Source organism: Dryobates pubescens, chromosome 17 (assembly GCF_014839835.1).
Source record: "Dryobates pubescens isolate bDryPub1 chromosome 17, bDryPub1.pri, whole genome shotgun sequence".
Taxonomy (NCBI): domain Eukaryota; kingdom Metazoa; phylum Chordata; class Aves; order Piciformes; family Picidae; genus Dryobates; species Dryobates pubescens.
Window position 1 is genome coordinate 18,693,877 of NC_071628.1, and position 26,738 is coordinate 18,720,614.

Below are 26,738 nucleotides of genomic sequence, written 5' to 3' on the forward strand. Positions count from 1 at the left end.
TGATGTTAAGATATCTGCGTTCAGCAGTATACCAGCCTACCTCAAAAGTAAATTTTATACAAGATCCTGTAATTAATCCCTGATCAAGGGAGGGAGTGAAAGGAGAAAATATAAACTAGTTATAATCTACCTGAACTACAACAAATGTATTCTGAAGCAAAATGTATTCTGAAGCAGCAATCCCAAGATCATCATGAAATACATTGATTTCAGGCTACTGGACATCTCCCAACCCCATATATGCTCTACTGCATATTGTGTTTAACAGAAATAATTGTATGTCTCTTCACCACCTGCTATCCAACATATGGAAAATACTTCAAATTTTCCTCTTGACACTTTACCTTTGGATTCCCTGGAAGGTACTGCTTGCCATATCTACAATGCCACCTGTCGGGCGGGCTACCACTCCAACAAGCCCCTTTCCAATTCCTTTAAAGAATCCAGCTGCACCCTCTTTTTTAGCCCCTTTAAAAGAAAAAATAGTTTAAATGACTTGAAGACATTAACCACAGAGCTAAACTATTATTGCTCCAAGCTCCACTAAAACTGTTTTATAGTGGAAAAAGACCACAGCAATTGATTACATACAATCCACTTACAAAAATTCACCCATTGCTTCCCTGTGCGTTCATACATCCTTGCTGTTCAATTCACACCTTACCAGCCTTCAAAGCCAGCATAACTGAAATGTTAACTAGATTCTCCTTCTCACACTTCCATTATAGACTGTAGGTCAAAACATCAGTTTTTATAGATTGATAGTAATAACAAAATAATCTGAGACTCTAAGATGCACAAGTATAATTAACTTCCAATAGCTAAATCAATTTGACAAGAGTCTCAATAAAAGGCATTTCCTCTTAGGCTTTTCCCATCATCTATCATACTGATTGTCTTCACAAAACCCAAACACTAACCTTAAGGCATAAACCAAAATTTACTTTTTACATTTCCTCCAACCTTTGGCTTTAATAATAAACTGGATACTGCAAAATACATTACACAGACAACCGTTCCTTAATTCATGCAAAGGCTGAAATGGTGGTAAGCTAGTAGCAACTGTATTTGAGTAAATCGTTGTGTAAAGTCACATTTACACTAGAAATATAAAAATAACCTTGCTGCAATTTAGCATTACCACACTTACATTGACAGTTCTCAAAATCAGAAAATAAACTGTAAATTCTTGGGAAAGCATTTAGGCAGTGCAACTGTAGTGCTTACCTTCCACAGGTTTAGTGATTATGCCAGTCACACCTCCAACAACACCCTAAAAGGAAGAACATAATTAAGTTTCTACTTAGAAATAGGAATGCTATAATCCATCTGGGCAACAAGTTCAGCATTGGCTAGATTGTTTTTCATTTGTTTGGTTCTTTTTTAACTGTAAATTTCCTTCCAAAAAAATTTTAACTGAAGGAAAGAAGAGGAGAAAACATGCAATGGTTGGAGAATCATGTAGGCTGGCAAGAAAGATTAACAAATCTTTTGTACAGTAATCAGCCTTGTAATAACTAAGTCACTACTTGACTTGTACTACTAACAGGAAGCTGCCAGAATTCCCAGTCATGTATGACCAACACTATGTAGTCAAGATGAATTAAACATCAAGTAGTTTATTCTTTTGTCTTCAAATCATTAAAAATCAGTAACTAAGGGAACTTCCACATTTTTATCTAACACTATCAGAAACAACTCCACACTGTTTATTACTTAATTATTTCAAAATACATGACCATTTTTTAGTGGAAATTGATAGAATTTATTAGATGTAATCTTAGTCTCCAACTTAATGTACTAATACACTTTCTACTTAGTTTACATTCACATTTTTTTAAGATAAGAAAACCTAGCACGTAAGACAGACCTCAGCATATAGAATACATACATACATACGTAAGTAAGACCTCAGCATATAGAAAGCCATTTCTACTATACAGCACGTGTCCAGAGCCCATAATTCACAGTCAACTGACAGAATTGACTGCAAGGTAACATAAGGGTCCAACTACTTAGTTAATTAGATAACAAATTTGTGGAACATGAGTAACTATGGGTTCTTATATAATTCACAGGACATCCATGCTACACTTCTGTTATCTGAGACCTATTCTTCAATTCCTCATGTTGCCTAAAACCACAACCTCAAACAATAAAGCTTCTGTCTCCTATAAACTAACTGCTTGTTTATCTTCTGTACAGTTCAGGAACTCATAGATGACATCAAATTTATTTGCCTATAGTTTTCAAGCATGGATTAAGAGTCAGTGTGTCACGCTCTCAACATCCAATTCATACCCGTAACAAGCCTTTTCCTCCTTTGGCCAGGCTGTCTCCAAAGTCTTTTGGCTGCCGACCCATTTCCTCTCTCCGTTTCTGCTGAAATTCTTTATCCATAGTAATAGCAGCCAAGCCTTTTCCAACAGAACCAGTGATTCTGGACACCATCCCTGCTGCACCACCTGATGGAACAGGGCAGAAAGTAAAAGTTACTCTGCCACAATTTAACAGTGGACAACACACAAGAAGCCACAAGCTCAAGTGATTTCCCTTCATATTAAGTTTCACTATTACAAATTTACAGAGTGACTACCAAACATTGCCCATGAGAAGACTCTGGAATCTGCCTTGAGATCCATAAGGACTGCAAATCATAGAATCTTATCATTATTAGGGTTGGAATGATAACTCTTAAATTGCTTCAGGACACACTATGTAGCATACTGGATGGAATCATATTTTCTCTAATTAGTGTAACACAACTACATAAAAATCTAAGCTAAAAATCTAAATCTAGGCTATTCCTAAGAACATTTATCAGCCTTCTCCAGACATTTTAGAACCATTCAAATTATTTTCCTTATTAATTTACAAGTTACAAATTCAGTTACACATACAATGTGTCTCAGTTTTCTTGCTCAGTCTACAAAACAGACACTTAGATGTTCTCAGGTATGTTAGGTATGATTTGTACCACACATACTAGCTAGATCACCTGACAAATTTAAATACTCATCAAAAAATTGTCATATAGACATTTTAAAAATACAACTTTCTCTTCAAAATAGGAAAAAAAGAACATCTGGAAACAATCAATAAGCTAACTTAATGTATTAAACCACCAATGTTACATACCCACTGTGTGCCCAAGAAGACTTCTAACACCAATTACAAAGCCCTCAGCAAATTCTTCAGGCCCTTGAACAGCACCCTAAAAAAATGAAGCTTATTATGAATAGCAGAAAATATACATTTATGCATCTCATTCAAGAAAAGATAGCAACTGCTTTACACCAATGATTAAATTGAACATGTAATTTCTTTGAACTTAACGTTAAAAAAAATTACTGTTATCTCAACAGTTCATAATTTTGAGTACTGTAACAACAAAGCTACAACCCTGCCAGTACATTCAAGCAGCCTACTAGTCATACACAGGAAATCATACCTGGAATGGCTCATAGAAGAAAGCTTCAACTCCCTCAGACAAACCTCTGATTAAGCCAAATGGATTTCCAAGAACATCTAACCCAAGGACAAGAACATACATCTGTTTCAGGAGCTAAATGGTGAGGGGGGAAAAAAAGCAAAACCATAGGCAGTGTTACTAGCTGCTGTATTACACAAGTCCACATTAGAACCCAACGCTGGTAAGTCATTTACTACTTAAGTAAGGCATTAGAGCACTCAACTAAGCATTCCTATTAGAATGAAGAGGTCTTAGGCAAAAGATGCTGTATTGATAGCTACTGGAAAACTTTGGTGAAAAAATATTAATAAAAGAACAGAAGCAATCACTTGCACAAACACTAAATAAGCTTACTTGTTCACTATAATGTCTAACAACTCTCTTCATCAGTTGGTCTCTCTTGTAGAATTGATATTTTATTTCAAAGAAAGCAAGTCTGAAAGACAAGTAATCATGTGTTAGTTCTAGATGCCCTTCCTCCTTCTAAATAGTTGGTTTTTTTTCTCCTTTCAGATAATCCTGAAGCCTTACTTTCTTAAAAAGAAGCTCAAACCTCATGTTCCCTCCATTCCTCCCTTTCCCCAAAGGCTGTATGCATTTATACTAGTCAATTGACAAAATTTACCACGAATGCATAGTACCTGTATTCCAAGTACTACTGAGAAAAAGAAAAAAAAAAATTAGCTTACTTGAAAATAAGATCATCCATGTCTGTTAGAGTAGCTCCAATACTTTTCAAAAGCAAATTCAGAGAATGAATGGCAATCATCTCTTCCCCCTTATCTGATGCTTCTCCACCAGAAGCCAGAGACAGACTCAAATGCAGCTTTCAAGACAGAATTGGTAAATTAATAAGAGAGGGGCATACATCAGACAAGTTGTGGGTGAACAGGTGAAGAAGCGGGGATGAAAGAGTGATAAGTGTATTTTTAATCACTTTGAGGAAATATATAATTTCAACAAACATGTCTAAATTCACAATGATATTACTTTGATAGCATAAATATTTATATTTCCATACAGAGAAAGGCTCAAATTGCCCTAGAAGATTAACTTTCTACACCTCTGAGCTTCTGTGTAAACAATGGAAGAAATAACATGTTAAATAGGTGGAGCTTAATTCCCAGTATGAGTTAAATTTTAAACTGATTCAGATAACTAGCCTGCATATACTTCCAAAGTATTAAGTTCTAAAGAACATAAGAAAAATCCCCATTAAAAGGAGCATGAAAGTTTCCATTACTCAGGTTGATATGAGGATGTATTTACTATTAAGAAAGAGACAGAAATGCTTAGGCTGGAAAAGACCTTGAAGATCATAAAGTCCAATTGCTAACCTAGCCCACTGATGTGACACACTTTATTGACAAGTATCTCCATTGCATACCTTAATTGGAGAGATATGAAAATGCTCAAAGAAGCTGGGCATTGACAGGTCTGTTAGGGAAGACTCCATTAGTTCAGTGTTAAGTGCATCCACATCTTTCTCAATTAATTTAGACTGATTTAAAGAAGAAAAAAAAAAGATTATATTTGCAAGATATACAACAACATATATACAAAAACACATAGAGCAGAAATAATCATAGTTAAATGTAATAAAATGGTTGAGTAACTAGTTAAATAGTCAACTCCGCCAAAACTGGAAATAGAACTATTCTTTTCGTATACCAGATACTTGTACTAATGCATTTCATTAAACCAGGCTAACACAAAACCCCAATATCTTCCAACACAGCAATTTCTGGGTGACTTTTCCATTTTATGCTATATTGATATTCCCTTCAATTTGTCAATCATCTAAGGTATCAATTCTGAATTAAGAAATATTAGTAAAATAACTAATTTTCTTAGGCTCTTTTTGGGTTTGTATTTCTTCATAAAATCTTTATAGAGCCATGAACATCTGTTCCTTCCACTCTATAAAGACAAAGGACACTGTAGACCATCAGACAGTTACAAGTCCACTCTGCAAGACCTAAACTTACTTCATCTACCACTTTGTAACAACTTGTAGCAGCAGCTGAAACAATTATGTCATCAATTAAAAGAATGGAAAACAGTTACCCATACCCAAGTATCACTTACTTCACCTTATTCATTAGTAATGCTCAAAAGTCAATGTTTAACAGAAACACCAATGTTTCACTGAAAATTATCTTACCATGTCCCTTTATTCACTGTTTTAAAATGTAATATTCACTCATTTAAACTAAAATATAAATAAAATCACAACACTGTAGCCGTAAAGGCCCTGTTTTGTCAACAATCAGGTTCTCTTATATATTACCCTTTGTCTTTCAGCTTCTGGGTCTGTAGATGGAGTGAAAAGTTCACTAAGTGCTCCTAAAAACCCTTGATCAATTTTCAGTGCCATTTCCTGAATAAGAACCATGAAGTATCTAAAATGGGAAAAACAGTGTATACTTGTAAAAGCTGAATTTAGATATCACATGCATATCCTATGTAACTCAAGTTCTCCTGTGCAGTGCTGCATATTAAGACTTAGGATCTACAATATCAACTATTTACATTTAGGAGGGCTTCCTAGTCTCACAAAGCTATACATTACTGTAGTTATTCATATCTTAACACTTTCAAAATTTACCTAAAAATATTAACCAAATATTTCTCATATTCATACATGATGATTCCAGGTGCTCCACCTAAACAAAGTACTTATTCCTCTTATCTAGCTGCCTCTCTCAGGAAGTCATATTAGTGAATATTTATTTTATTAAAATCCACCACCCTCAAATATTACAGTCATACAAGTTGGGTACAGATACTTGCATTCAAAACAATCAGTATAATGTTTTTGTCCTGTTTTATAGGTACAACAGCTCAAGACAGACATATTACCTAAAGAACATATTTCACAATAGAACACACTGTAACAGGCTACAGTAGTGACTGTATAAGCTGCCTGTTAGAGCACCAAATAAAGCCAGCCGTGCACAGCGAACAGGCAGACATGCACCTGTGATTGTAGTACAAGAGGGAAATAATTCTGCTTACTGGAGAATTTGCACATGGTCATGTGGTCAGTTCTTACTTCCCAACAGTAAATTTCTTTGGGAATGATGCTTTTTCATTGGAGTCACAGAAAAATTCAATCCAAAAATCAAGAGGTGTTTGGATAGAACGTGAACTTTAAACCAAGATTCACCTCTACAATGTGTTCAACCTCTACAACTATATTACCTCACACTGTTAAACTCACTTGAATTGCAGTACTTTGCTGTATTCGTTGAATCTAGTGATGATACTGATGTCAATGAAGGGTTTTGGTTCTAAATAGAAAGAAAAATGTATGTAAAAAAAAAAAATTGACAAGTTACTACTTTCAAGGCTGAATAAATCTGGCATTACTAAAGGTTTTTTCTTACCTGAATCCAAAGCAACAGACTTGGGAGGGGCTACAGGATGAAACACAACAGAAAACATAGATCCTGGTAATTGATTATCAACCTAAAAAAATATTGCATAATTACAGGAATATCTTGACAAATACAAGGCTTGAGAAACTTATTAAGAAACTCCATAGGTTGTGTTCAAAAAGAACAAACAGTCTTGTTTTGGAGAAAGAAGAAAAGAGGAAGAATGTATTTCCAAAATCTAGTATTTTGTAACATCACCCATTTAGACACAAAAAGTCAGATGGCTGGAATTGTTGCACAAGGGATGCTTGCACAGCTTCACACTCAGGTTTATTTAGAGAGTGTCCAGGTGCTGGCTTACATTGACTATAGTAACGAAAACTACCTTCAGGCAAAAATAGGACTTAAAAGGAAAAAAAGGAAACTCGTCCCCATCAGGGAAAAAGGGTTCTTAGTGCCCTCCCCTGGTGGATGCCAAAGGGCAGTAAATGAAGATGGCAATGATGGTTATGATTTCCCTGGCTGTCTTGGCTGCTCCTTGGGAGGTGGTGGAGTCCCCATCACTGGAGGTGTTTAAGAAGAGACTGGATGGGGTGCTTGGTGTCATGGTTTAGTTGATTAGTGTTGGGTGGTAGGTTGGACTCGATCTCGAAGGTCTTTTTCCAACCTAGTTAATTCTGTTCTATTCCCAACATTGTTTTCCTCTAATACTAAATACTTCTCACTAGTACCTGTTCAAGCCCTCTATCGATTTATTTAGTAAGACTTGGTACAGACTGGAGTATGCCAAGCAGCAGCAACTGTGGCACAATAATTCACTGTGAAGCTTACATGCAGATACATCATTGCATACTGATTTTTTAGTTTTTACATTTACATTATCTGTTTTTCACTGGAGAAGTAGTTTTCATACTAACCACCTCTGAATCTCTAGATACATTCTCTGGAGGCCAATGGATGCCCCCTCTCTGGAGGTATTTAAGGCCAGGCTGGATGGGGCCTTGAGCAACCTAGTCTAGTGGAAGACATCCTTGGGGGATTGGAATTAGATGACCTTCAAAGTCCCTTCCGACCCAAACCATTCTATGAATCTATGAATAATATGTTAAGTAACTATAAAATTTGTGGCAAAGAAATTTAGAAAAAGGATGAGGTTTTTGTTTGTTTTAAAACACCAGAACACTTCTGTAGAAATAACCTTTCCATCATAGCACTCTGCTTTACATAACCCACAGCTTTATGAAAACTTTCCGTATTACTTGCAAAACCCTGGAACGGCAGTTCTGCAGTATATACCCACCAATGGAGCACTCTCAGCACTTCTGCCACTGAAACAGTGAACAGAACACCACACAGGCAAGACCCAAAGATTCTGCTTCATATAAATGAATAAAATAAGCCTTTAATGGTCTGTCTAGTTTACCAAACAAGATTAAAGATGGTACCTGCAGCCAATACAACTGAGCCCGTAAGCTTCTTTGATGAGGCGACTGTTTGAACTCCACCTGAATTCCTGACAGGAAGTTGCGTCGGATGCTGCACCTCACTGGGAGACGCATCTCCATTGGAAACTTACTAAAATTCACCTGGCAAGATAAGAAAGCTGAGGTAACATACAGTTTAATTAGAGAAATAATCAAACTAGTAAAGAGACCAGCAAATAAACCCCATATTTTTTCTTATTTCATGATGATATGGCTACTGAATTACTCAATCCAATTACCTGCTTGGAAAGTAATGAAAACCCCAAGTTCATCTGGTAAGGGCATTACACTGCAACTTCAGTTACCCCAAGTGGCAACCTCTCTGTCATCTTTGTAGGTATTTCTTCATGAGTTGTGTGTTACACTGGCATAACCAAAGATACTCATATGCAGCTGACTACTTTCGCAGCTGATGCTGATTCTCAAGTATTTGGTTTACAAGAAGCAAAAGGAAAATCTTTTCTTCATCCAGCCAAATGTAATGACTTATGGATACAAGGTTTTGACACCATGTACTTTAAATGCAGTACCATGGTGTACAAAGCATATGGATTCGCACAGCTGAGGCTCTATATGTTTTTCAGAGGGAAAGGTATGATAAAAACCAAGCCCGATTACAATACCATTAAATGTATGCATGGAATACAAGTATTCTATAACTGATGTCTGAAAAAGCTCAGGTGAGTTTATCCCAAGAGTTGAATTCTACAGGCACCTTTATCATATCAAGACATAGGAACTACAGCTTAATAAGAAGCCAAGACAGATTTCTGCCCAGAATTTAAGTTACATGAATGATAATAACAGTTCATAACTAATACATAGGTACCAAGCAGCCTGTTCTACCACTGTCTTTGAGATTATTAGTTTACAAAACAAGCCTGGAAAATATAAGAAGTTTGGAGAACAGTCTCAGTATTACCTCAATGTAAAAAAAACAATCTTCCCTGTATAAAATGTCAAATTAGTCCAGAACAAGTTTGCCTTTTGTCTCTTAGCACCTATCCCTGCTTAGCAAGAGAGTATTCTGTTTCACATTCTACAATCGTTGAAACACTGTAACCTCAAAACATACCTCAGTATTGCTGTCTAGTTTATGCCAACCTGGAGTTTGAAAAGCACTTTTAGAAAGATACTTTTGATAGGCTTGTTCCAACACATTTATTTGCTTTTGATTAAATGGCTTCCACTTATGCCTCGGTTTCAGTTCCCAAACAACACCAGAACTGCAAGACAAATAACAAGGTTAACTATTTAGAAGTACTTAAACCTTTCTTATGCATTCAAATCATGTGAAAAGAACTATTCTAATTTTCCAGGCTCAAAGAAGCACCCAAACCATTGTTCACATTTTTAATACAAGAAAGGACACAGCTAAATCCTACTCTTTTTCAAATTTATCAATTGGAATTAAGGCAAAGCTTAGTTTCACTTGGAAAGGTTCCACTTATATTAATTTCATTTGGAAGATGGCCCATTGGACTCAATTGTATTGCTAAAATCATAATATGCTGCCAAACTTTGATTGATTAAAGGAATGTTTAGGCTTCCACGTGCAGTACCTAGTAATTCCTATGTAAGAGATTTCTTTTTTATTTTCATTGTTAACAAGGGAAAGTCCAAGGCTATGGATGGATAAGTTTATTTCTTGGTCAGGTTGTTCCAGCTCCTCTGCTTGCCGTGCTTTAGAAACCAACGCAACATCATCTGTGAAAAGCAGCACTCGCTGGCGTCCATCCAAGAAAGATACCCAGTGTATCTGAGTATTTGAGTTGTAAGGGAATTGGCCACATTCATCCTGTATTAAGGGAGGGGGAAAAAAGTAAGCACAATACCAGAGTAAATTTATGAGATGATGCATAAGCAATGAAGTCTACTGGCACACATACAAATCAGAACTCAGTATTTTTCTTGGCTATTCACTTGGCCACATCACACTGATTTTGTGGGATTGTTTGGGGTTGTGACTCTTTTTTGTTTTTCTTCTAAAAGCAGGCATTCCAGCAATATTTGTGAATCAGAAAAGTATTGGAAATTACTAGGAAACAAAGGCCTTCACAGGAAATGGAAGGACTTTGAATCGTAGAAGATTGGGGAAGAAGGCATTAAATCACATACCACACAACAGTAAAAGCAGACATAATTAAGATCTCTGATACAGTTGAAACCCTTTTTTGCAGAAGGCAAATGTAATCAAAGAGTAACTCAGAATTTTCTGCTTCATGCACATATTTCCTACAGGAAGCAAGACTCACAACAGTCAGAGGTTTTCTCCCTCTTCAGAGAAGATACTTCAGCTGAATGCAGCACCACTGGAAAACTGGTGCTTTATTCAACCTCTGTACTAGCAAGATACAGCCACAGCTCACACATTTGATCCTTCTTTCATATCCAAGAAAAACATGGAGAAAATGCAGGCTGGAATTTGTGCACAATCCTCCAGTTATAATTCACCTAAAATCTTGCTACTTAAGCATAGGTTAAAAAGTGTCTAACAGGACAAGTCAAATGCAGAGTTACTGAAGATAATTTTTAATCTTGTTCAAATCCTAGATTGGTTTAGCACTTACTGCTTGTAACAGGTTAAAGCACCGTGAATGGGTTAACCTCCTTGTTTCTCCTCAACACAAATGTGAGGTAAAAGTAACACACAAAAACTCCAGGTTGAGATAAAGAGATAAAAAGAGTTTAATATAAATGAAGTAACATAATGCACAACTACCTTAGCCTGTTTGCAGAAAAAGCACAGCAGAATGCAGCAGCAAGCAAAAGCCAGCAAGCCAAACCACTACATCCCTCCCCCTCACACTGCCACACAAAACACGAGCCACCACACGACATCAAAACAGGAAGCAACACAACACCCAGCTCTAGAACAAGAAACTGTACAAACTACAGAACACACCACAAGTCTCACAAATCCCGGCAATCCCAACTCCTATCATGGAGCAAGCACTGCTAAGAATGGTGTCGGATAAACAATCTAGCTTAAACCAATACACTGCTCTCCTGAAATTTACCTTAAGCAGGTCATGTTCACCAAAATTTTGGGAGTAACCCCAAGTCAGTTTTCTTGGTTTAGTTGGATCTGTCCACGCAAACAGGCATACTTGCTTTGGTTTCAACTCCATTTCCTCTTGTAATCCACTGCAGATAAAAAGGAGTGAAATAACAGCAGCACTGACGGGTTAAAACCGCTTATAAAAATGGTGCAAGCAGATCACAGTGCTATATACTTCACCCCTCCAGCCTCCCAGGGTAAGGCTTGAAGGGGCTAAGCTATCCACACCAAATAAGTCCAGCTGTAGCTAGGCTCTTGGGGAACTAATATCTGTATTCTACTTTCTCAAACCATTAAGTCCATTTAAAAGCAGACAAATTACTTCATTTAATGAACACAATAATGATAAGTTTCTTCTGTTTTTAAAGGTACCAAAAGAACTACTCTCTTCACAAAAGAGACCCCTAGCTTAATCAACCAATGCTGAACTGTTTCTTTCATTTACCTCTGTTTGTATCTGAGAGAGTCCCATGAAGTATGGTTAACAATAAGAGCTGGAGCAGCTCCCTCATGGTAATCTGAGAAGCTGATGACAGTAGAATGCTCAGAAACATTTACATCTACCAGTAAGCCACCATTCTGGAAAAAAAGTTGGACAGATAGTTCAGTATTTGTTCTAGGCAAAAATTCAAGTCAGAACAGACTAAACTGTTGTTTTTAGTTTAGTCCTTCCCCAGCCACTTACAACTAGAAAATGGAAGCATACCTTACATAGTAACAGTAAGCTCAAACACATTGGTCACTGACTTAAGACAAATATCAGTAGCATCTAGAAACTACTTGTTGATTTAACTTAATTGAAAAATTGCATTTCAACTATAACATTTTAAAGAACTCCTTTTGGCTAACTTTAGTGAGAAGTGTAGCCAAGCACTGTCTTCATTTTGTATTACAAAACTGAAAGTTGTATTTTAAAACTGCTATTTCCTGCATACTCTTTAAAAATCTGCTTGGCTACTCTAGATGAGCGTACTAATGTTTTCCAGGTTGTGACAGATCTAGCAATAGCATGTTCACAAACTGATCACTGAGAAGAAAAGTTTTGCTGAAGGCATCTTAAAGTACAAGTTTTCAATCTTGATGATCCTGGAGAGCCAAGGTTTCCCAAGTTCAACACCACAAGGCTACAATGCACTACCAAGAATGGACCACACAAACACAGTCTCACCAATTCTTCCAGCTTCAGCAGAGTACCGTTATCCTGGGTTTTAAACAGGAATGGTTTGGATGAGCTTTCATAACCAACTACTCTCACACAAAGTTCACCAGATGAGTTTTCAGGCCAAAATGGAAGACACTGTGAAACAAAGAATATCCATGACGTCAACTGATCCTTAGATATTGTTCATCAGCAAATACTGGCACGAGGAGAATTGCATTTAGAAGTTATCTAAATCGAACTTTATTCCTTTACCAACATATGCAGCCAGTGCTGTGCAAGTTAGCTTGAGGTGTGAAGTATCAGTGTCAGGCCACCAGAAGTAGCAGAGCATTTAAAAGAAAATTGTTTTTTCCCTAAGTGATTGTTAGATACCATTTGTTTGTCTACAAAAACAGCCAAAGGAAAACATGCTGAAACATTACCTCTGAAGCTGAGACATAATTCCATCTATTAGTTGGAAGAGAACCATTAGGACCAATTTCTCCAACTTCTAACTCCAGAGAAGATTTGTTTGCTATTGTGTAGAATGGAGTGAAGGTAACTATCCTGGTAAGGTTAAAACTGCTCATTTTGATGCTAACTCCAACCTGTTGAACAAGGATAATTTGGGCAAACAATCAACAGAAAACTTAAAGAGAAAAAATCAGGATTGAAATAAAGAAAAGACAATGTGACTGAAATTACAAATCACAACACTCCTGTTCTGAAAAAAAACACCACCACATGGGACACGGTAAAATCAGTGAACTATGCACCCCAACTAAAACAACGGCAAAGAGACAGTTCTAGCTGTCACATTTTTTAGCTGCAGCACTCGTGAGGAAAATCAACAGGAATTCCTCCACAGTAAATAAAGACAACCTAGAAGAATCATATCATCAGACACCAGTCAAAAAGTACATGGAAACAAGTCCTCACATCTCTGCATATTATTGAGTGTATTTTTTATTGTGCTTAGATGTGGAAATGTAATCTTAGACAAGGCCGATGAATGAAAATACAAATACTTGCTAACAATTCTGAATGTCAACTCTATCTCCACTAGGAGTTCACCACTACGTTTTCAAATGGCCCAGTGTTCTCATTTTTTATATATACCACATGCTTATAAATACACTGAAATGTCTGCTGGTGAAACTTACTTGTCACCAGGTGCAGACCTGGATAGCTGGGTCATAAAAATTGTTACTTCAGATGTTAAATGTTTCCATTAGTTAAAAGCAGCCAAAGTAGTAAAATCAAGGCCTAAGGAAAAAAAGTAACCAAGCCAAAAGAACCCCAAGAGAGCTCCTCAAAACAGAAATCTATCTTACCAGATAGTCCATGTTATTAGCTGAACACTTGACACATCCATAGCTTCCTACAGTATCGAGAGAAAAGCTACTGGACCAGGTACTAGTTGAAATACATAACTGGATCTACACACACACAAAAAGAACAACACAAAATGAACTTGTTGAATTGCTTTTCAATTTTATAGTTCATGCATTACGGATTGCAATTATATCACATGTAGTGGTATAAAGATGACACAAGTGCTTTAAAAATCTTCTGCAAGTTAAGCTGCAGCATGTAGTATCACTCATGATATTCTTATTCTGTGTCTGAGATGTTACAGCAAAACATAGCAAAACAGAGGATCCCTCACTGACTAATGTTCATGACAGTGTACACATAGATGGGGAAAAATAGCTGAAACTTTGTGGTGCTTCACAAACTTGAGGATGGGAAGGAAATAAGAGACTAACTTGTCAAAACTGTTTCTTCAACCATTTCTTCAAACATTGTTAGATAAACAACAGTTACTTAAAAGGAAAGAAGGGCTGCTTCAGAAAAAGTTTCTGCTACAGAACTCACCATTTGACCTTGCAAATGTCACATTAAACCAAAATGTTAAACATAGAACAGAATATGTACATCATGCATTTCAAATGTCAGAGTATTTAGCAGAGTAAAATGCAGGCCTGTGATTTCTCAGTGGAAAATGCCTCCACAGGAAGCATTCAGAGCAGCCTTCCTTTTGATTATAAAATGGAGTCCATATTCTCACTTTATATATCAACGTTCAAGTCCTGCCCTCAGAGAAAAGTTTTCTGGTAGGGTAGCCAGTGAGTTTTCAGGACCCAGCCACACTATACCATCAGTCAACTTCCAGTTGGCTAATGGGCTGCAGTACAAGATCAGGAAAAAGTTGCACTAGACTTTTTGTCTATCTGCCTTCCCTTCTTAGTCCAAGAAGTATAAATAACACAAAGAAAGCAGCAGCCAAATGAAAACCTATACATTTAAATACTTCCCAAAAACTTCCTTAGACAAAATGAGTGATTATGTTTGCATGCATGAGCGTGTCTGTGTGTATGTGTGTGTTTTCTCCCTCAGAGCAGGACTTTAAAAACACCACCACGACGGCTTAAAATACACATACCTTATTTTTACTAAACATATTTTTCTTTTTAAAGGAGAACAAAACAGTATCTCTGTAGTCTGCTGGATGCTTCACATGAATGTCTTCAGCTTGATACTGGAGAACACGAGAAGTCTTGTTGATTATCCAGTAAGGACTGAACACAGACAAGATCATACGGCTTCCAATTCGCCTAGTGTGTATGTAAATATCCACTGTCATCGCTGTCGCAGAATTGGATGTGAAGCACACAGGAAAAAACTCAGGCATTCCATCATAAATTTTAAGATGCCCATTCCAGTCTTTGCCTTGATATTTTATCAACACAAGTTCCATTATTTCTCCATTGATCCTTGAATGAAAAACATCTGCAGCACTCCCTTCCATCAGTTCACGAGCTTCTGCTGTTCCCTGCAGCAAAATTTAAAGGGGCAAATTAAGACTCTAATAAATAAAATTTATGTGTTCAAAACCCAATATTTTATTCTCCTGTTGCAAGATGCATGCTTTTCAGATCTCAGTCCTACACATTCAGTCTCCACTCACTTTTATTTGAGCCTGATCCTGTGGATAATTTGGGATCATGATCAGTTGCAATTGGCTTGCAGGACAGTGTAGACTGCTATGCTCTGCATTTCAGGAAGACAAACTAGTCCTAATGTATCCCTTGCCTCTGTTCCCTCCCTCTCACCTCCATGATCTCCAATGTATTTTAGTAGCGAGTTCTCATCAATATACTTCCAATACTGGACAAGATATTGAATTGGGCTGTGCTGCACATGCACAGTCAAGACTTTTCACATTAAAGAACTCCCAAAGCAGAAATCCAGTAGTTGTGTTGCAAGGTTTAGTAGCACAGCTTTCCTCAACAACACCTTCCCTAATTTTTACTAAGAAACAGTAAATTTTACCATATTCTACAGTGGTCAGGCTTGATTATAGTTGAAGGATATGAAAATAATCAACATATACCTATCTAGAGGTACAGCAACTTCAGAAACAGGTTTGAATTACTAGTTTCAAGCTCTTCAGTCAAGGCATTAGCACTCTGTCCTACATTCTGTGAATCTGAATACTGAAGTACCAATGAAAGTAAGGAAAACTGTAAATAGTGCCATTAGGACACTGGACAGAAGTAAAACAGAGTTAAATGAACGCCACAGCCAGTTATACAAGTAGGACAAAAGAGAATGAACTAGGATGATAGTTCTCAATCTTCACATCTTTTCTACTTACTAAAACCACTCTGTTTTCATGAGGGAATACTAGGTATTAAAAACACTGAAAGAAATCAACAATGTCTGCAGAGCATCCCCCAAAGAAATCTTCCAGTTTGTGCAAGGGAGTTCTCACAATAGTCCTCAGTAAAGAATTAGTGTCAGAATCAAGAGGTATGTTTTCCACAGAGAAGAAAGCTCCAGAAATTTCACATGCTTCACTCCCCCTGTGAAACAAAAGATACCTTGCAAAATACAAACTGGATCTCTGAAGAACATAAAAGAGAAAGACCAATCTGGTCCAGGATTCATATTTCAAGGAGCAAGGTGGAACTGGCCAGGTACACCAAAATCAAAACCACTTAATCGCCAAAACTCTCAGAATTCATCCATCAACTGACTCCTTCATTTACAATAGAAAATACAAATGCCAACATTCAGTACCTTCTATACTATATTCACCTCCACTTCTAAGAAAATATAGCCTTACAGAAAATCAAGTAAAGGATTTACAAAGAAAACCATAAAATCACCTACCTCAAGTAAATATCTCAAGGCATATGGTAAAAGATTCCTCACAGTCAGTGTAGGGTGAAGGTGGATAATGTAGGCAGGATCCCATTCCTCTCCAGAAGGTGAAATAAAATTTAGTTCATCAGGTACAGCCGTTGAGCTGACTATTAGAGGCAAGAAATTTGCCACAGTGGCTGGGCACTGTAATAAGCACTTCACTTCATTGCTCCTGTGCAGCTCTTCCCTCCAGGCAATGTAAGTTGTGGACTCCCGAAACTGACCCTCTACCATTCCTGTTGGTCGAACATACAGACGACACCTATGGGAGGAAGAAAGGTAATGCTACACAACAGCTTGACCAAAACAGTGAATTACACCCATTTTCAACTAATTGCTAACATTCTGAAGGACTTCTGCAGCATGCTAATTGCATAAAGGTAGTATTTTGGAGTTTTAGCCCAGTCAGGAAAAGTTCCAAATGCAAATTTAAGCTTCCACAGTAATGCTGTATTTGTGCGGAGTATCCATCTCTCAAAGATTAGCCCCACAGAGAACAGAAAGTGTACCTGTATGAATGTAAAGGAACATGAAATTCCTCTTCTGGCTTGGATATGCCAATTGGCTCCAGTGACTTGGAGTCCACAGCCAGCTTATAGATCATAAATGGAATCGAGAAATGGTTCTTGATCTAGGATCAAAATGCATCATTTTCATTACATTTCCGTGGGACAAATTTCTATAGGCAGAAGTATGAACGGCAATAGGGAAAACAGATTCACAGATTGCATTGGGTTGGAAGGAACCCTCCAAGGTCATCTTGTCCAACACCAGTGAGTAGGGACACCTCCAGTTACATCAGTCTGCTCAGGGCCACATGCCAACATTACTAGAGTTAAACAAACTCCTCTGGAAAATGGACTTCTGTGTGCCATAGTAACAAACAATTCAGAAGCAATAGGCAAGCATATATGAGAAAATGCTGCTACTTTCAATTCCATTAATTGAAAAACATGCTTAAAACGCTATTTCACAGAAGTAGTACACACACAGAGAATAAAGAAAGAAAAAAATATTTCACAAATTAAGTAAAAAACTTAATTTGCCTTTAAGTAACTTTTTGGAAAAGCACAACCTCAAAAAAATGCATTAAGAAAGAAAAGTGAAGTCACTCAGAGAAGATCAGATCAATGCTTTCAGGCTTTCAGTAGCTTTGGTTGTATTTTTACCTGCAGAGGAGATCGTACAGTAACAACCTTATTTCCTTCTGCAGCATCTATCTGTACAATGATCGAGTCTGAACGATCAGCAAGGTTGGTTCTTACATTGTACAATCGTCGACCTGGTTTGGCTACGGGTACGTTTACCACTTCTTTATATGCCTGAAGTTCTAATATAGAAAAATATACAGAAGTCTTAATTAGGCAAATCACATCATCATTTCCCATCTGAATAACACTTCAGCTTCTCTAAACCCAGCAACAACTAGGTCCAAAGCACTCTCTGGCCAAAGTATCTCAAAACAGTATTTGAGCACCACTGAAGGAAAGCTTCAAGGTCAGAACATTCTTCAAGACCATGATTAAGATTTAAACATAGCATGTTAAATATAGCAAATAGTAAATGAAGGTATTTGTTTGGTTAGTTAAAAGGCAACACTGAAAATGCATCATGGCCTAGTACCATCACATCAGATAGGATGGAAAAATAAAATAAACACCAGATTATGTATTAGTAGTTAGTTATGCTATCCTATTCCCCTAAGATTGTTCTCCAGCAAAGCTAAAAACATAGAAAAATCTTAACTACTCTCAGCTGAGTAACTACAGAAAGCCAAATGGTAGTAGAGATATAACAAATGAAGATTCTGTTGAGCAGGAGTTGGGACCAACAAGCCTGTGTCCCATGAGGCTGTAAGATGTTCTATCAATGGCTCCACTACAGTGCCCTCCATTTCTTCCAAAGGGCTAGGAAAAAAATACTCTACTTTTCACTCTGAGAAACTGGAGAGAAGGAACTTCAGATCCTTTTAACAAGTCCACTAGCTGGCTGAATTTGTTTAATTACTATCAGTATTCAGAAGCAGTATCAACACAATAAACTTCAACTGAATATAGATCACACTGAATTTAACCAAGTCAGCTCCCCCATCTTCCCATTCTCAACATGTCACAATAGAAAGTATAATACCTAAAGTTAAAGAGAAGAGTGAACTTTCTTGTCGGTGCAATGTAGACAACTTTCCTCGTTGAGGTGCTTCATAAAAAGAGTATTCCAGTTCCATGCTCTGACCAATTTCTATAGTGTTCATGCTTTCTTTTTCAGCTGAACCAGCTATCCGAAAACTGGCACTTGGAAGCACTTTCAGTGGAACACCTAGGGCATTTTTCACTATGTATGGTGCTGTCTCTTTAAAGGAATAGTCAAACGTGGATGCAGTGCCTTCTGAAAATGCCTGTAATTATCAACATAATGTGTGTCACACATACATAGCCAAAACAACATTTATATAAAGGCTTTAAAACCAGGTCCAAGGTGTCTTTTAAAGGGGATGGGTGGGGGAGGGAATGAAGTGCAATATATGCAGCAATATCTACGCTTCATACAGTAGTATTTCAGGGAAGTAAAAACTACTTTCAGAAATCTTCGTTATTGTTCTGTGATATGCAGCAGATGTTGATGCTACAGTAAAACTTCATACTCCATAGGGAATTTTTAACAGTTGTTGGGCTTTAATAGAAAAATGAGATCTGGAACACAGAAATCCCAAGCATATTCACCATGTAACATACTTCGTATTTGATGTTAGCTTATACTTACAAACATTTATTTGATTACAAAAAGCCACAGTAACAGACTGCCAATACAGGCATACACTGTAAGCAAGTACTAATTTAGAAAATTGTTGCTTGTTTAGGATTAGGCATGAATCACATTGTGAGAAAAATCAGTTTGGCTTAGTAACCAAAAATGTCTTTCCCCTCTAAAAAAAAAAGTGGGGAAAAGCACAGGCCGTTCACAAGAACACCTACTATCACAAGAAAAATAGGGGGGGAAGTATTTTAAACACACTGGACATTATGCTTCCACAGTTGGAAGATCAATCCTAAACTACACACCTGTCTCAGTATTCAGCTGAGAAAAAACGGAAGGGAAGTAAATTTCCATTTCAGAGCAGAAATTGCTTTTTTGAAAGCTAGCACTACTTTGTTAACCCTAAAATACTAATCAGAGCAAAACTCCTCAGTCTGCTACATAAAATTTGTCACTGGCAGAACAGAAAGTTCTTTTTCTTTACAAGTATTAGGACTTCCTACACACACACAAACAAAACAAATCATAATGTAGCACCTTCTGCTCGTTAGGACTACCTTGGCTAAATTAGTGAAAACAGCAAGACAACATTTGGATATTGTTATATTCATTGTATCCTTCGAAGAGATATGAACTGCAGTTTGTGGCTCAGGAAGAACAATGAAATCATCTCCAGGCATCAAACTTCTCTCTTGGACAGGGTTAGTCTTCATCTAAAACAAAAATTTCATTAGGCAGTTATGAACACAGATTTCTCTCTTACACATCACAACAGGTAAAAACTTGACCTCCACTTCACGATTTCAGCAAGCAAAAGAAAACCTACTTTCCTTGGTAAGCAACCTCAGACACCCTACACAATACAAAACTTGCATTGAAGGTCAGTAAGTTCTTTTCTTTCCTCTCAGTTTGTGTGCTTACACATTTTTCCCATGCACTGGACAATTAACATTACTCAGAAAAAAATTAAGATATCCTAATACTGTTGGGTTTTTTCCCATGTGAAATTGCATAGCTTGCTCAAAGCAACAGCATTCAAAAGGACACACAAAAGTTTTAAGAGAAAGCAAATTATGCAAACTCTTCCACATAGTTTCAAGTATGTTTACATACTTCCAGTTTTAAACTCCACTGCTTCTTTCCTCCTTCGATTCGTTCAATAAGCGGCTCCCACACTGCATAGGATTCATTGTAATAATGCATCTAAAGAAAGAATCAAAATCAAATAATGCATCTAAGAAGACAAAGGACTGAGTTCTTTCCAATAGCATTTACCATGAAAAATACCAGTACGAAAACAATCACTCTTCATGTCACATTTTGGCAGTCTAACATCAACTTCTAATGGCTTCAAAACACTGAACACGCAGAACTGTAATATATCATAGATTTTCTGTCAGTGACATCACTTCTGAAGAGCTGACTACCCAGCTTGCTTTTAGAGCAACCAGACAGTCCAGTAACTTATCTTTTTAATGCCATAACTTAGCATCTCTCTCCTACCTCCATCCTCTCCCACACCATCTGAGAGAATGATGTTGGGATCAGCAACTTCAATGTCATAATTATTTCATTGCACTATGAAATAATTTGTCTGAGCAAACATCAGTCTGAATCTGGTCCCCTGGAGTCATTTATCTAACTCATAGCCTAAACTACATCTTTACTTCTATTCAGATTTTCAGTGGTTGAAGGGAAGGTGAGTGCCAAATAGTTCTGGACACTCCATTTCAGCTATCTTCTTCATCCCACACCCTCTTCTGGAAACACAGTGACTTCTTCCAGTTGCACCTGATTAAGCATATACCTGCCAAACTCATTATGTAATTAAAGAAGGCTGCTTGTATATCCAGTCCAGCATGGCCTATGAGGTATGTTTGGTAAACTGACAAAATAGAACTAAGATGTAGTTAACCTACTGCACAGAGCAGCTGCACATCTAGTTGTATGAGATTAACATGCTGCCTCAGAAAGAGACTTAGATCATCTTGAAAATGACCACATCTTGAGGAAGAGTTGCAATAGTTGGCAAAACAAACATGGTGTGATTACAGAGATGCAGGAAGGATTGAGTTAAGAGTCTAAATTCTATCTTACAAATAAACACAATGCTAGAGAAAAAGAAAATGGTAATCTGCATATATAAGGTAAACTCATTGTTTGTACAATAAAAAGAGTATATGCATAAAACAAAGAGAAACTTCAAGGACTAGACTTCATCATTGCAGGACTAGACTTCATTGCAAAGTTTCTGTAAAAACCACACTATGCTTAGTCCTATCTGCCTGACTACTGAAGACCTAGAAGTAGTAGTTTAAACCTAAAAAGTTCCTTGGACATAAAGAAACATACAGAAGCGATTTAAACTGCTAAGAGTTTAATTCTACATACCTCTAATGACATATCAGCAGTGACCTCCATCAGTGAGGACCAGTTTTTAAGAACACCTGAAAACACAGATTCTACTAACAACAGAGGGACAGTCCGATGTCCCAGACCACATTCCAAGGTGATCTGAACTGATTTCACCACAATGTCAAACTTCTCTTGTTTCAGAACATGTTCACAGTCCTTAAAAGTTTCTGTTGCTTCTGTGGCTATATCAACACCAAGAAACCAAGCATTGCACTGATCTAGAGGCTTCACTTGCCACAAATTGTCAGAAACTTCAGTTGTTCCTTTAGAACCCTCCTCTGTTGTTTTGGGTTTTATGGCAGCCATGATGGTCATCACAGTGTTCAGAATTATGGGTGAGATCTTGAATCAAGAAAAAAAAAAATTCTTTAGAGCTCCAAAACATTTTAAAACTGATCAACATTCAAAATATATAACACATGGAAATTGCAAATAACTGTTGGGTTCTTCATATAGGTACACAACATTAAAGGCCCTTGTATGAGATAGAATAGAATAGAATTAACCAGGTTGGAAGAGACCTTCGAGATCATCGTGTCCAACCTATCATCCGACACCACCTAATCAACTAAACCATACAACCAAGCATCCTGTCAAGCCTCGCCCTGAACACCCCCAGCGTCGGCGACCCCACCACCTCCTCAGGCAGCCCATTCCAATGGGCAATCACTCTCTCTGTGTAAAACTTCCTCCTAACCTCCAGCCTAAACCTCCCCTGACGCAGCCTGAGACTGTGTCCTCTTGTTCTGGTACTGGTTGCCTGGCAGAAGAGACCAACCTCTGCCTGTCTACAACCCCCCTTCAGGTAGTTGTAGAGAGCAATAAGGTCACCCCTGAGTCTCCTCTTCTCCAGACTAAGCAACCCCAGCTCCCTCAATCTCTCCTCATAGGGCTTGTGCTCCAAGCCCCTCACCAACCTTGTTGCCCTTTTCTGGACACGCTCCAGCAAGTCAACATCCTTCCTAAACTGAGGGGCCCAGAACTAGACACAGTACTCAAGGTGCGGCCTAACCAGTGCAGTGTACAGGGGCAGACTTAAACTTAAACTCCAAGATAACAAAACAGAATCTATTCATGGATATCCTTTTCCTATCCTTTCCTAGAAAATGTCCTAATTCCTCCCTCAAAATCTCTCAAGGTCATGAGTGAAACTAAGGATTCCAGCCTTAGTGATATGTTGGTACCCCCATAACTGCAGTCAATGTCCACCTTTTCCCTACTGCACCGCAAAATGTGAATTCATTAAGATCGTTGAGGTGTTCAAACCAGCATGCTTGCAGAGTTACATACACCACCACCTCAATGAGCAGTACAGAATATCTGCCAAAAGCCTTATACTATATGAAAAATGTACTATTGCTTATGGTTTAAGAGCACATTTTCAGATCATAAATACAAATTTTTGAACTTTGTTAGGTAGTAATGAACAAATTACACTCAAACTTCTTCTACAGACAGAATGATTAATTTACCTATTAAGAACAAAGTATTCCACATTGGGCATGATTCCGGAAATCTTTTTAACAGACTGAAGTTCACATGCATTTGTGTATGTGTGTTCCTGCTTATAACATTTCTGAAGAGAAAAGATAGCAGTGGTGTCTGCAAGAACATGGGTTGCTTCAAAAATCTGCAGGAAATTGGTGAAAGAAATCCTAGTATCTGAAGTATTTTTATTAGTCCTTTGCTAAGAGATTGCCAAAACAAGAACTGTGTAATTCCTTTTTCCCAAAACAGAGCAGCTCTAAAAAGAATAAATGCCTAGTTCTGGAATTAAACTAATGGAAACAATTTGAAATACCAATGTATAAACTTAAAAAGCCCTCAAGCTACAGCTTGAGAAACACACCTCTTCTTCCAAAGGCAGTCTTACTAACAATCTTACCTTTATAGTAAGTTCTTCTATTGTTACTACCACAGTTTGTAACCCTGAGACATGCATCATATTTTCCATGACCAAAGAACACGGCCGCAACACCTGAGCAAAAAAAAAATTAAGTTAACTTCTGTAGTCTACTCCTTTCAAATGGCCCTGATTTTTTCAATCCTAAAGGCTACAAAACCAACATATTTCTAAGTAACAGCATTCTTTCCATAGAGTTAATGTGCTACATTCCAGCACTCAAATTTGCACAAGAGCCATTCCATACTGGAAGGTTCAATATTATTGAAATAAAAGCTTTTGGCATAAGTTATAAAACACAGAACAAAAAACCCCCCACACAGCAGACTGACACATAGCCAAAAGAACCCAGAATCCTTAATAGAACTAAATGCAGAAGAGATGAACCACACAAGCCAGATTTGTGGCTCAATGCTCCATGCCAAGAATAAGCAGATGAAGTTGCAAACAACATGCTGATCAGCACTCTACTGCAAGAAGTCAATGGACGGGCAGTAAGAAAGGTTGCAGTCTTCAAACCCCTCAAATAATTTCTTCACTAAGAAATGTTTTAGTTACAAATGCACTACACAGGTTTTAAACTGACCTGTTTGATGAAGTCTAGCACCTACTCATGAACCATTAATTGGCATACCCCAGACCTCCTATCTTCACTAATAATCAGCGATACAGAAACTGAATTTTCTGAATGCTGTGGATATGCCAACTGAAGGACACACCTGCTAACAGTTCTAGTTAGGTTTTTCTTTATGAAAACAAGCTTTCTTACCGTAGTAACATTCTTGTCCTGCTTATCTTTGAGAAAGGCACAGGCTAACACTTTGAAGGCCTTCACTTGAGCAGTCATCCTTTGTGCAACCTTCCCAGATGTCAGAGAAAAGTCACATTGGAAGGAAACTTTTAAGGCAGGGGCATCAGCATTGGTCAAATTAGCAACAAACACAATTTCTGGATCCATGATCACAGCTTTTACTGTCATATTTGGCCGCACAGACATTTCTGTGAAGATAAATTTTAAAACTTCATCAATATTAAAGATTTACATGTGTTATTATATACACGTTACCTAAGGATTTCGTTATCCATCGAAATTGAACACAATGTATCATTTTTTACTCTATTCTTACCCAATTTCTTGTTTGTTTCAACACTAAAAATACAGACATTGTTAGCTCTATACACTTAAGAACTAACTCTACAAAGCCAGGTTGAAAATAGTTACCTTCTGACTCCATAGCTGAAGTAACTAACTTCTTCAGGGTGCAGATTTACTACTGGAAACCAAACTAAGTTCTTGTTTGAAAATCCACTCAATCTCCAAATAGGACAAGAGAATTGATTTATATTTATCTCAGTTAAAAGAAAGATTTTCTGACTTACTTTATGCAAGTCATTTTGGTTCTCAAAGACAGGCAGCATAGTGGGGTGTGCCCCTCCTACAAACTGGGACTCGTTAAGTGACTTACACCTAACACTTGCTGGATTTATCGGAATATCACACCTCTGCAACAGAACAGGCATCAGGCTGCAGCCTGGTGCACTACAAGGAAAGTAAAGAAAGCTAGGCATTGTGAGTTGCACCCTGCAACACATTTGGGTAGCACTGAGCAACCCCTTACAAATGCCTTTTCCCTGGAATGTGTTTCCTTCCCTCATCACAGGACATGTAAGTATCTCCAACAACAGAAGAGGAAGGGAACTGCTGGTATTAGTAAGTTAATTCATAAAACCTCAGGTTTGTTCCTACCACTCTGCCCAGTTCCCCAAAAGAATGGGAAGGCTGTGGCCATTTTACACATGGCAAGGAATAAACTAATTTATTACATTTGACAGCAAAACAGCATCTTAAAAACGTCCATATTATTTATTTTCAGTGTGAAGTCTGTAAATTAGGAGAGGGGGTGAGGAGCTGCAAATCAGTTTTACAGACCTGTTTCTGGCTTGGATTTCCCAGCAGCAATATGCTTTAATTGCATCTGTGCAGATCTTTCAGTTGAGGATGCTGGCATTGAGTTAATGAAAAAATCTGCTACTGCCAACAAGAACTCCATACTGGCACATATGTACAGCTTGTCAAGGACAGCAACAACTTCAGTTCCATTTTTATCCTGCTTGTAGCTTATATCTATCATAGAACTGTCATTTGTGTCATCTTTCTTGTCTATCATTCTGGAAAACAAGTTTAAAAAGAAATATTTCAAACATCATGACACACAGATCTAGAAAAACAAGGATGAGTAAGTAGTACTGGTTTTCCTCCCCATGCCATTCATGAAGAAAAATTACAACATCAGGAATCAGTGTTTCCTGCATAAGTAAGAGGGTATAGACTTTTCAGAAACCATCAAATTTCCATTTGAAATTTGTGTGCTACAGCTTTGGAACTAAGTCTACAGCAAGTAAAAATCAGTGTCAGTACATAGACCTCTAGCTGAGGCTGGTTGCTCTCTACTTACCCACTCTACACAGTTTCCTGCAATACTGAAGCCTCCCAGGTATGCCTTCTGTTTCAGATAATCTAATAAATCAATAAGCAGCTGGCTTATCACTATTAAAATTATCTTGTTTATTGCTTCAGCACATTGCATTAAAGGCAACAACTGACAGCTTTGCTAAGTTTTACCAATCCTACAGAAAGTCAATTAAAGAACAAGAGAGTCTTTCTCAAGTTGCATGAATAGAATAGAATAAATCAGGTTGGAAGATACCTTCAAAATCATCATGTCCAACCTATCATCCAACACCACCTAATCAACTAAGCAATGCAACCAAGCACCCTATCAAGTCTCCTCCTGAACACCTCCAGTGATGGTGACTCCACCACCTCCTCAGGCAGCCCACTCCAATGGCCAAACACTCTCTCCGTGTAAAACTTCTTCCTAACCACCAGCCTAAACCTCCCCTGGTGCAGCCTGA

At 37.6% G+C, this 26,738-nt stretch overlaps 1 protein-coding gene across 1 annotated transcript in view; it reads right to left on the reverse strand.

The window, feature by feature from the left end:
* Window positions 1–26,738, reverse strand: part of VPS13C (vacuolar protein sorting 13 homolog C) — an 86,488-nt gene that overhangs the window by 7,999 nt on the left and 51,751 nt on the right. The window contains exons 51-80 of the mRNA XM_054169190.1: window positions 25,753–25,991; window positions 24,592–24,821; window positions 23,805–23,897; window positions 21,896–22,261; window positions 20,618–20,707; window positions 20,062–20,217; window positions 18,881–19,145; window positions 17,920–18,080; window positions 17,260–17,381; window positions 16,718–17,012; window positions 14,985–15,374; window positions 13,873–13,977; window positions 12,982–13,146; window positions 12,566–12,694; window positions 11,843–11,976; window positions 11,357–11,483; window positions 9,899–10,134; window positions 9,412–9,562; window positions 8,298–8,438; window positions 6,862–6,943; window positions 6,696–6,765; window positions 5,763–5,874; window positions 4,860–4,973; window positions 4,162–4,298; window positions 3,827–3,908; window positions 3,452–3,565; window positions 3,139–3,214; window positions 2,302–2,465; window positions 1,228–1,273; window positions 345–468 (exon numbers count right to left, since the gene is read on the reverse strand). Of these exons, the coding sequence (XP_054025165.1) occupies window positions 345–468; window positions 1,228–1,273; window positions 2,302–2,465; window positions 3,139–3,214; window positions 3,452–3,565; window positions 3,827–3,908; window positions 4,162–4,298; window positions 4,860–4,973; window positions 5,763–5,874; window positions 6,696–6,765; window positions 6,862–6,943; window positions 8,298–8,438; window positions 9,412–9,562; window positions 9,899–10,134; window positions 11,357–11,483; window positions 11,843–11,976; window positions 12,566–12,694; window positions 12,982–13,146; window positions 13,873–13,977; window positions 14,985–15,374; window positions 16,718–17,012; window positions 17,260–17,381; window positions 17,920–18,080; window positions 18,881–19,145; window positions 20,062–20,217; window positions 20,618–20,707; window positions 21,896–22,261; window positions 23,805–23,897; window positions 24,592–24,821; window positions 25,753–25,991 (4,716 nt within the window). The remainder of the gene's footprint in view (window positions 1–344; window positions 469–1,227; window positions 1,274–2,301; window positions 2,466–3,138; window positions 3,215–3,451; window positions 3,566–3,826; window positions 3,909–4,161; window positions 4,299–4,859; window positions 4,974–5,762; window positions 5,875–6,695; window positions 6,766–6,861; window positions 6,944–8,297; window positions 8,439–9,411; window positions 9,563–9,898; window positions 10,135–11,356; window positions 11,484–11,842; window positions 11,977–12,565; window positions 12,695–12,981; window positions 13,147–13,872; window positions 13,978–14,984; window positions 15,375–16,717; window positions 17,013–17,259; window positions 17,382–17,919; window positions 18,081–18,880; window positions 19,146–20,061; window positions 20,218–20,617; window positions 20,708–21,895; window positions 22,262–23,804; window positions 23,898–24,591; window positions 24,822–25,752; window positions 25,992–26,738) is intronic.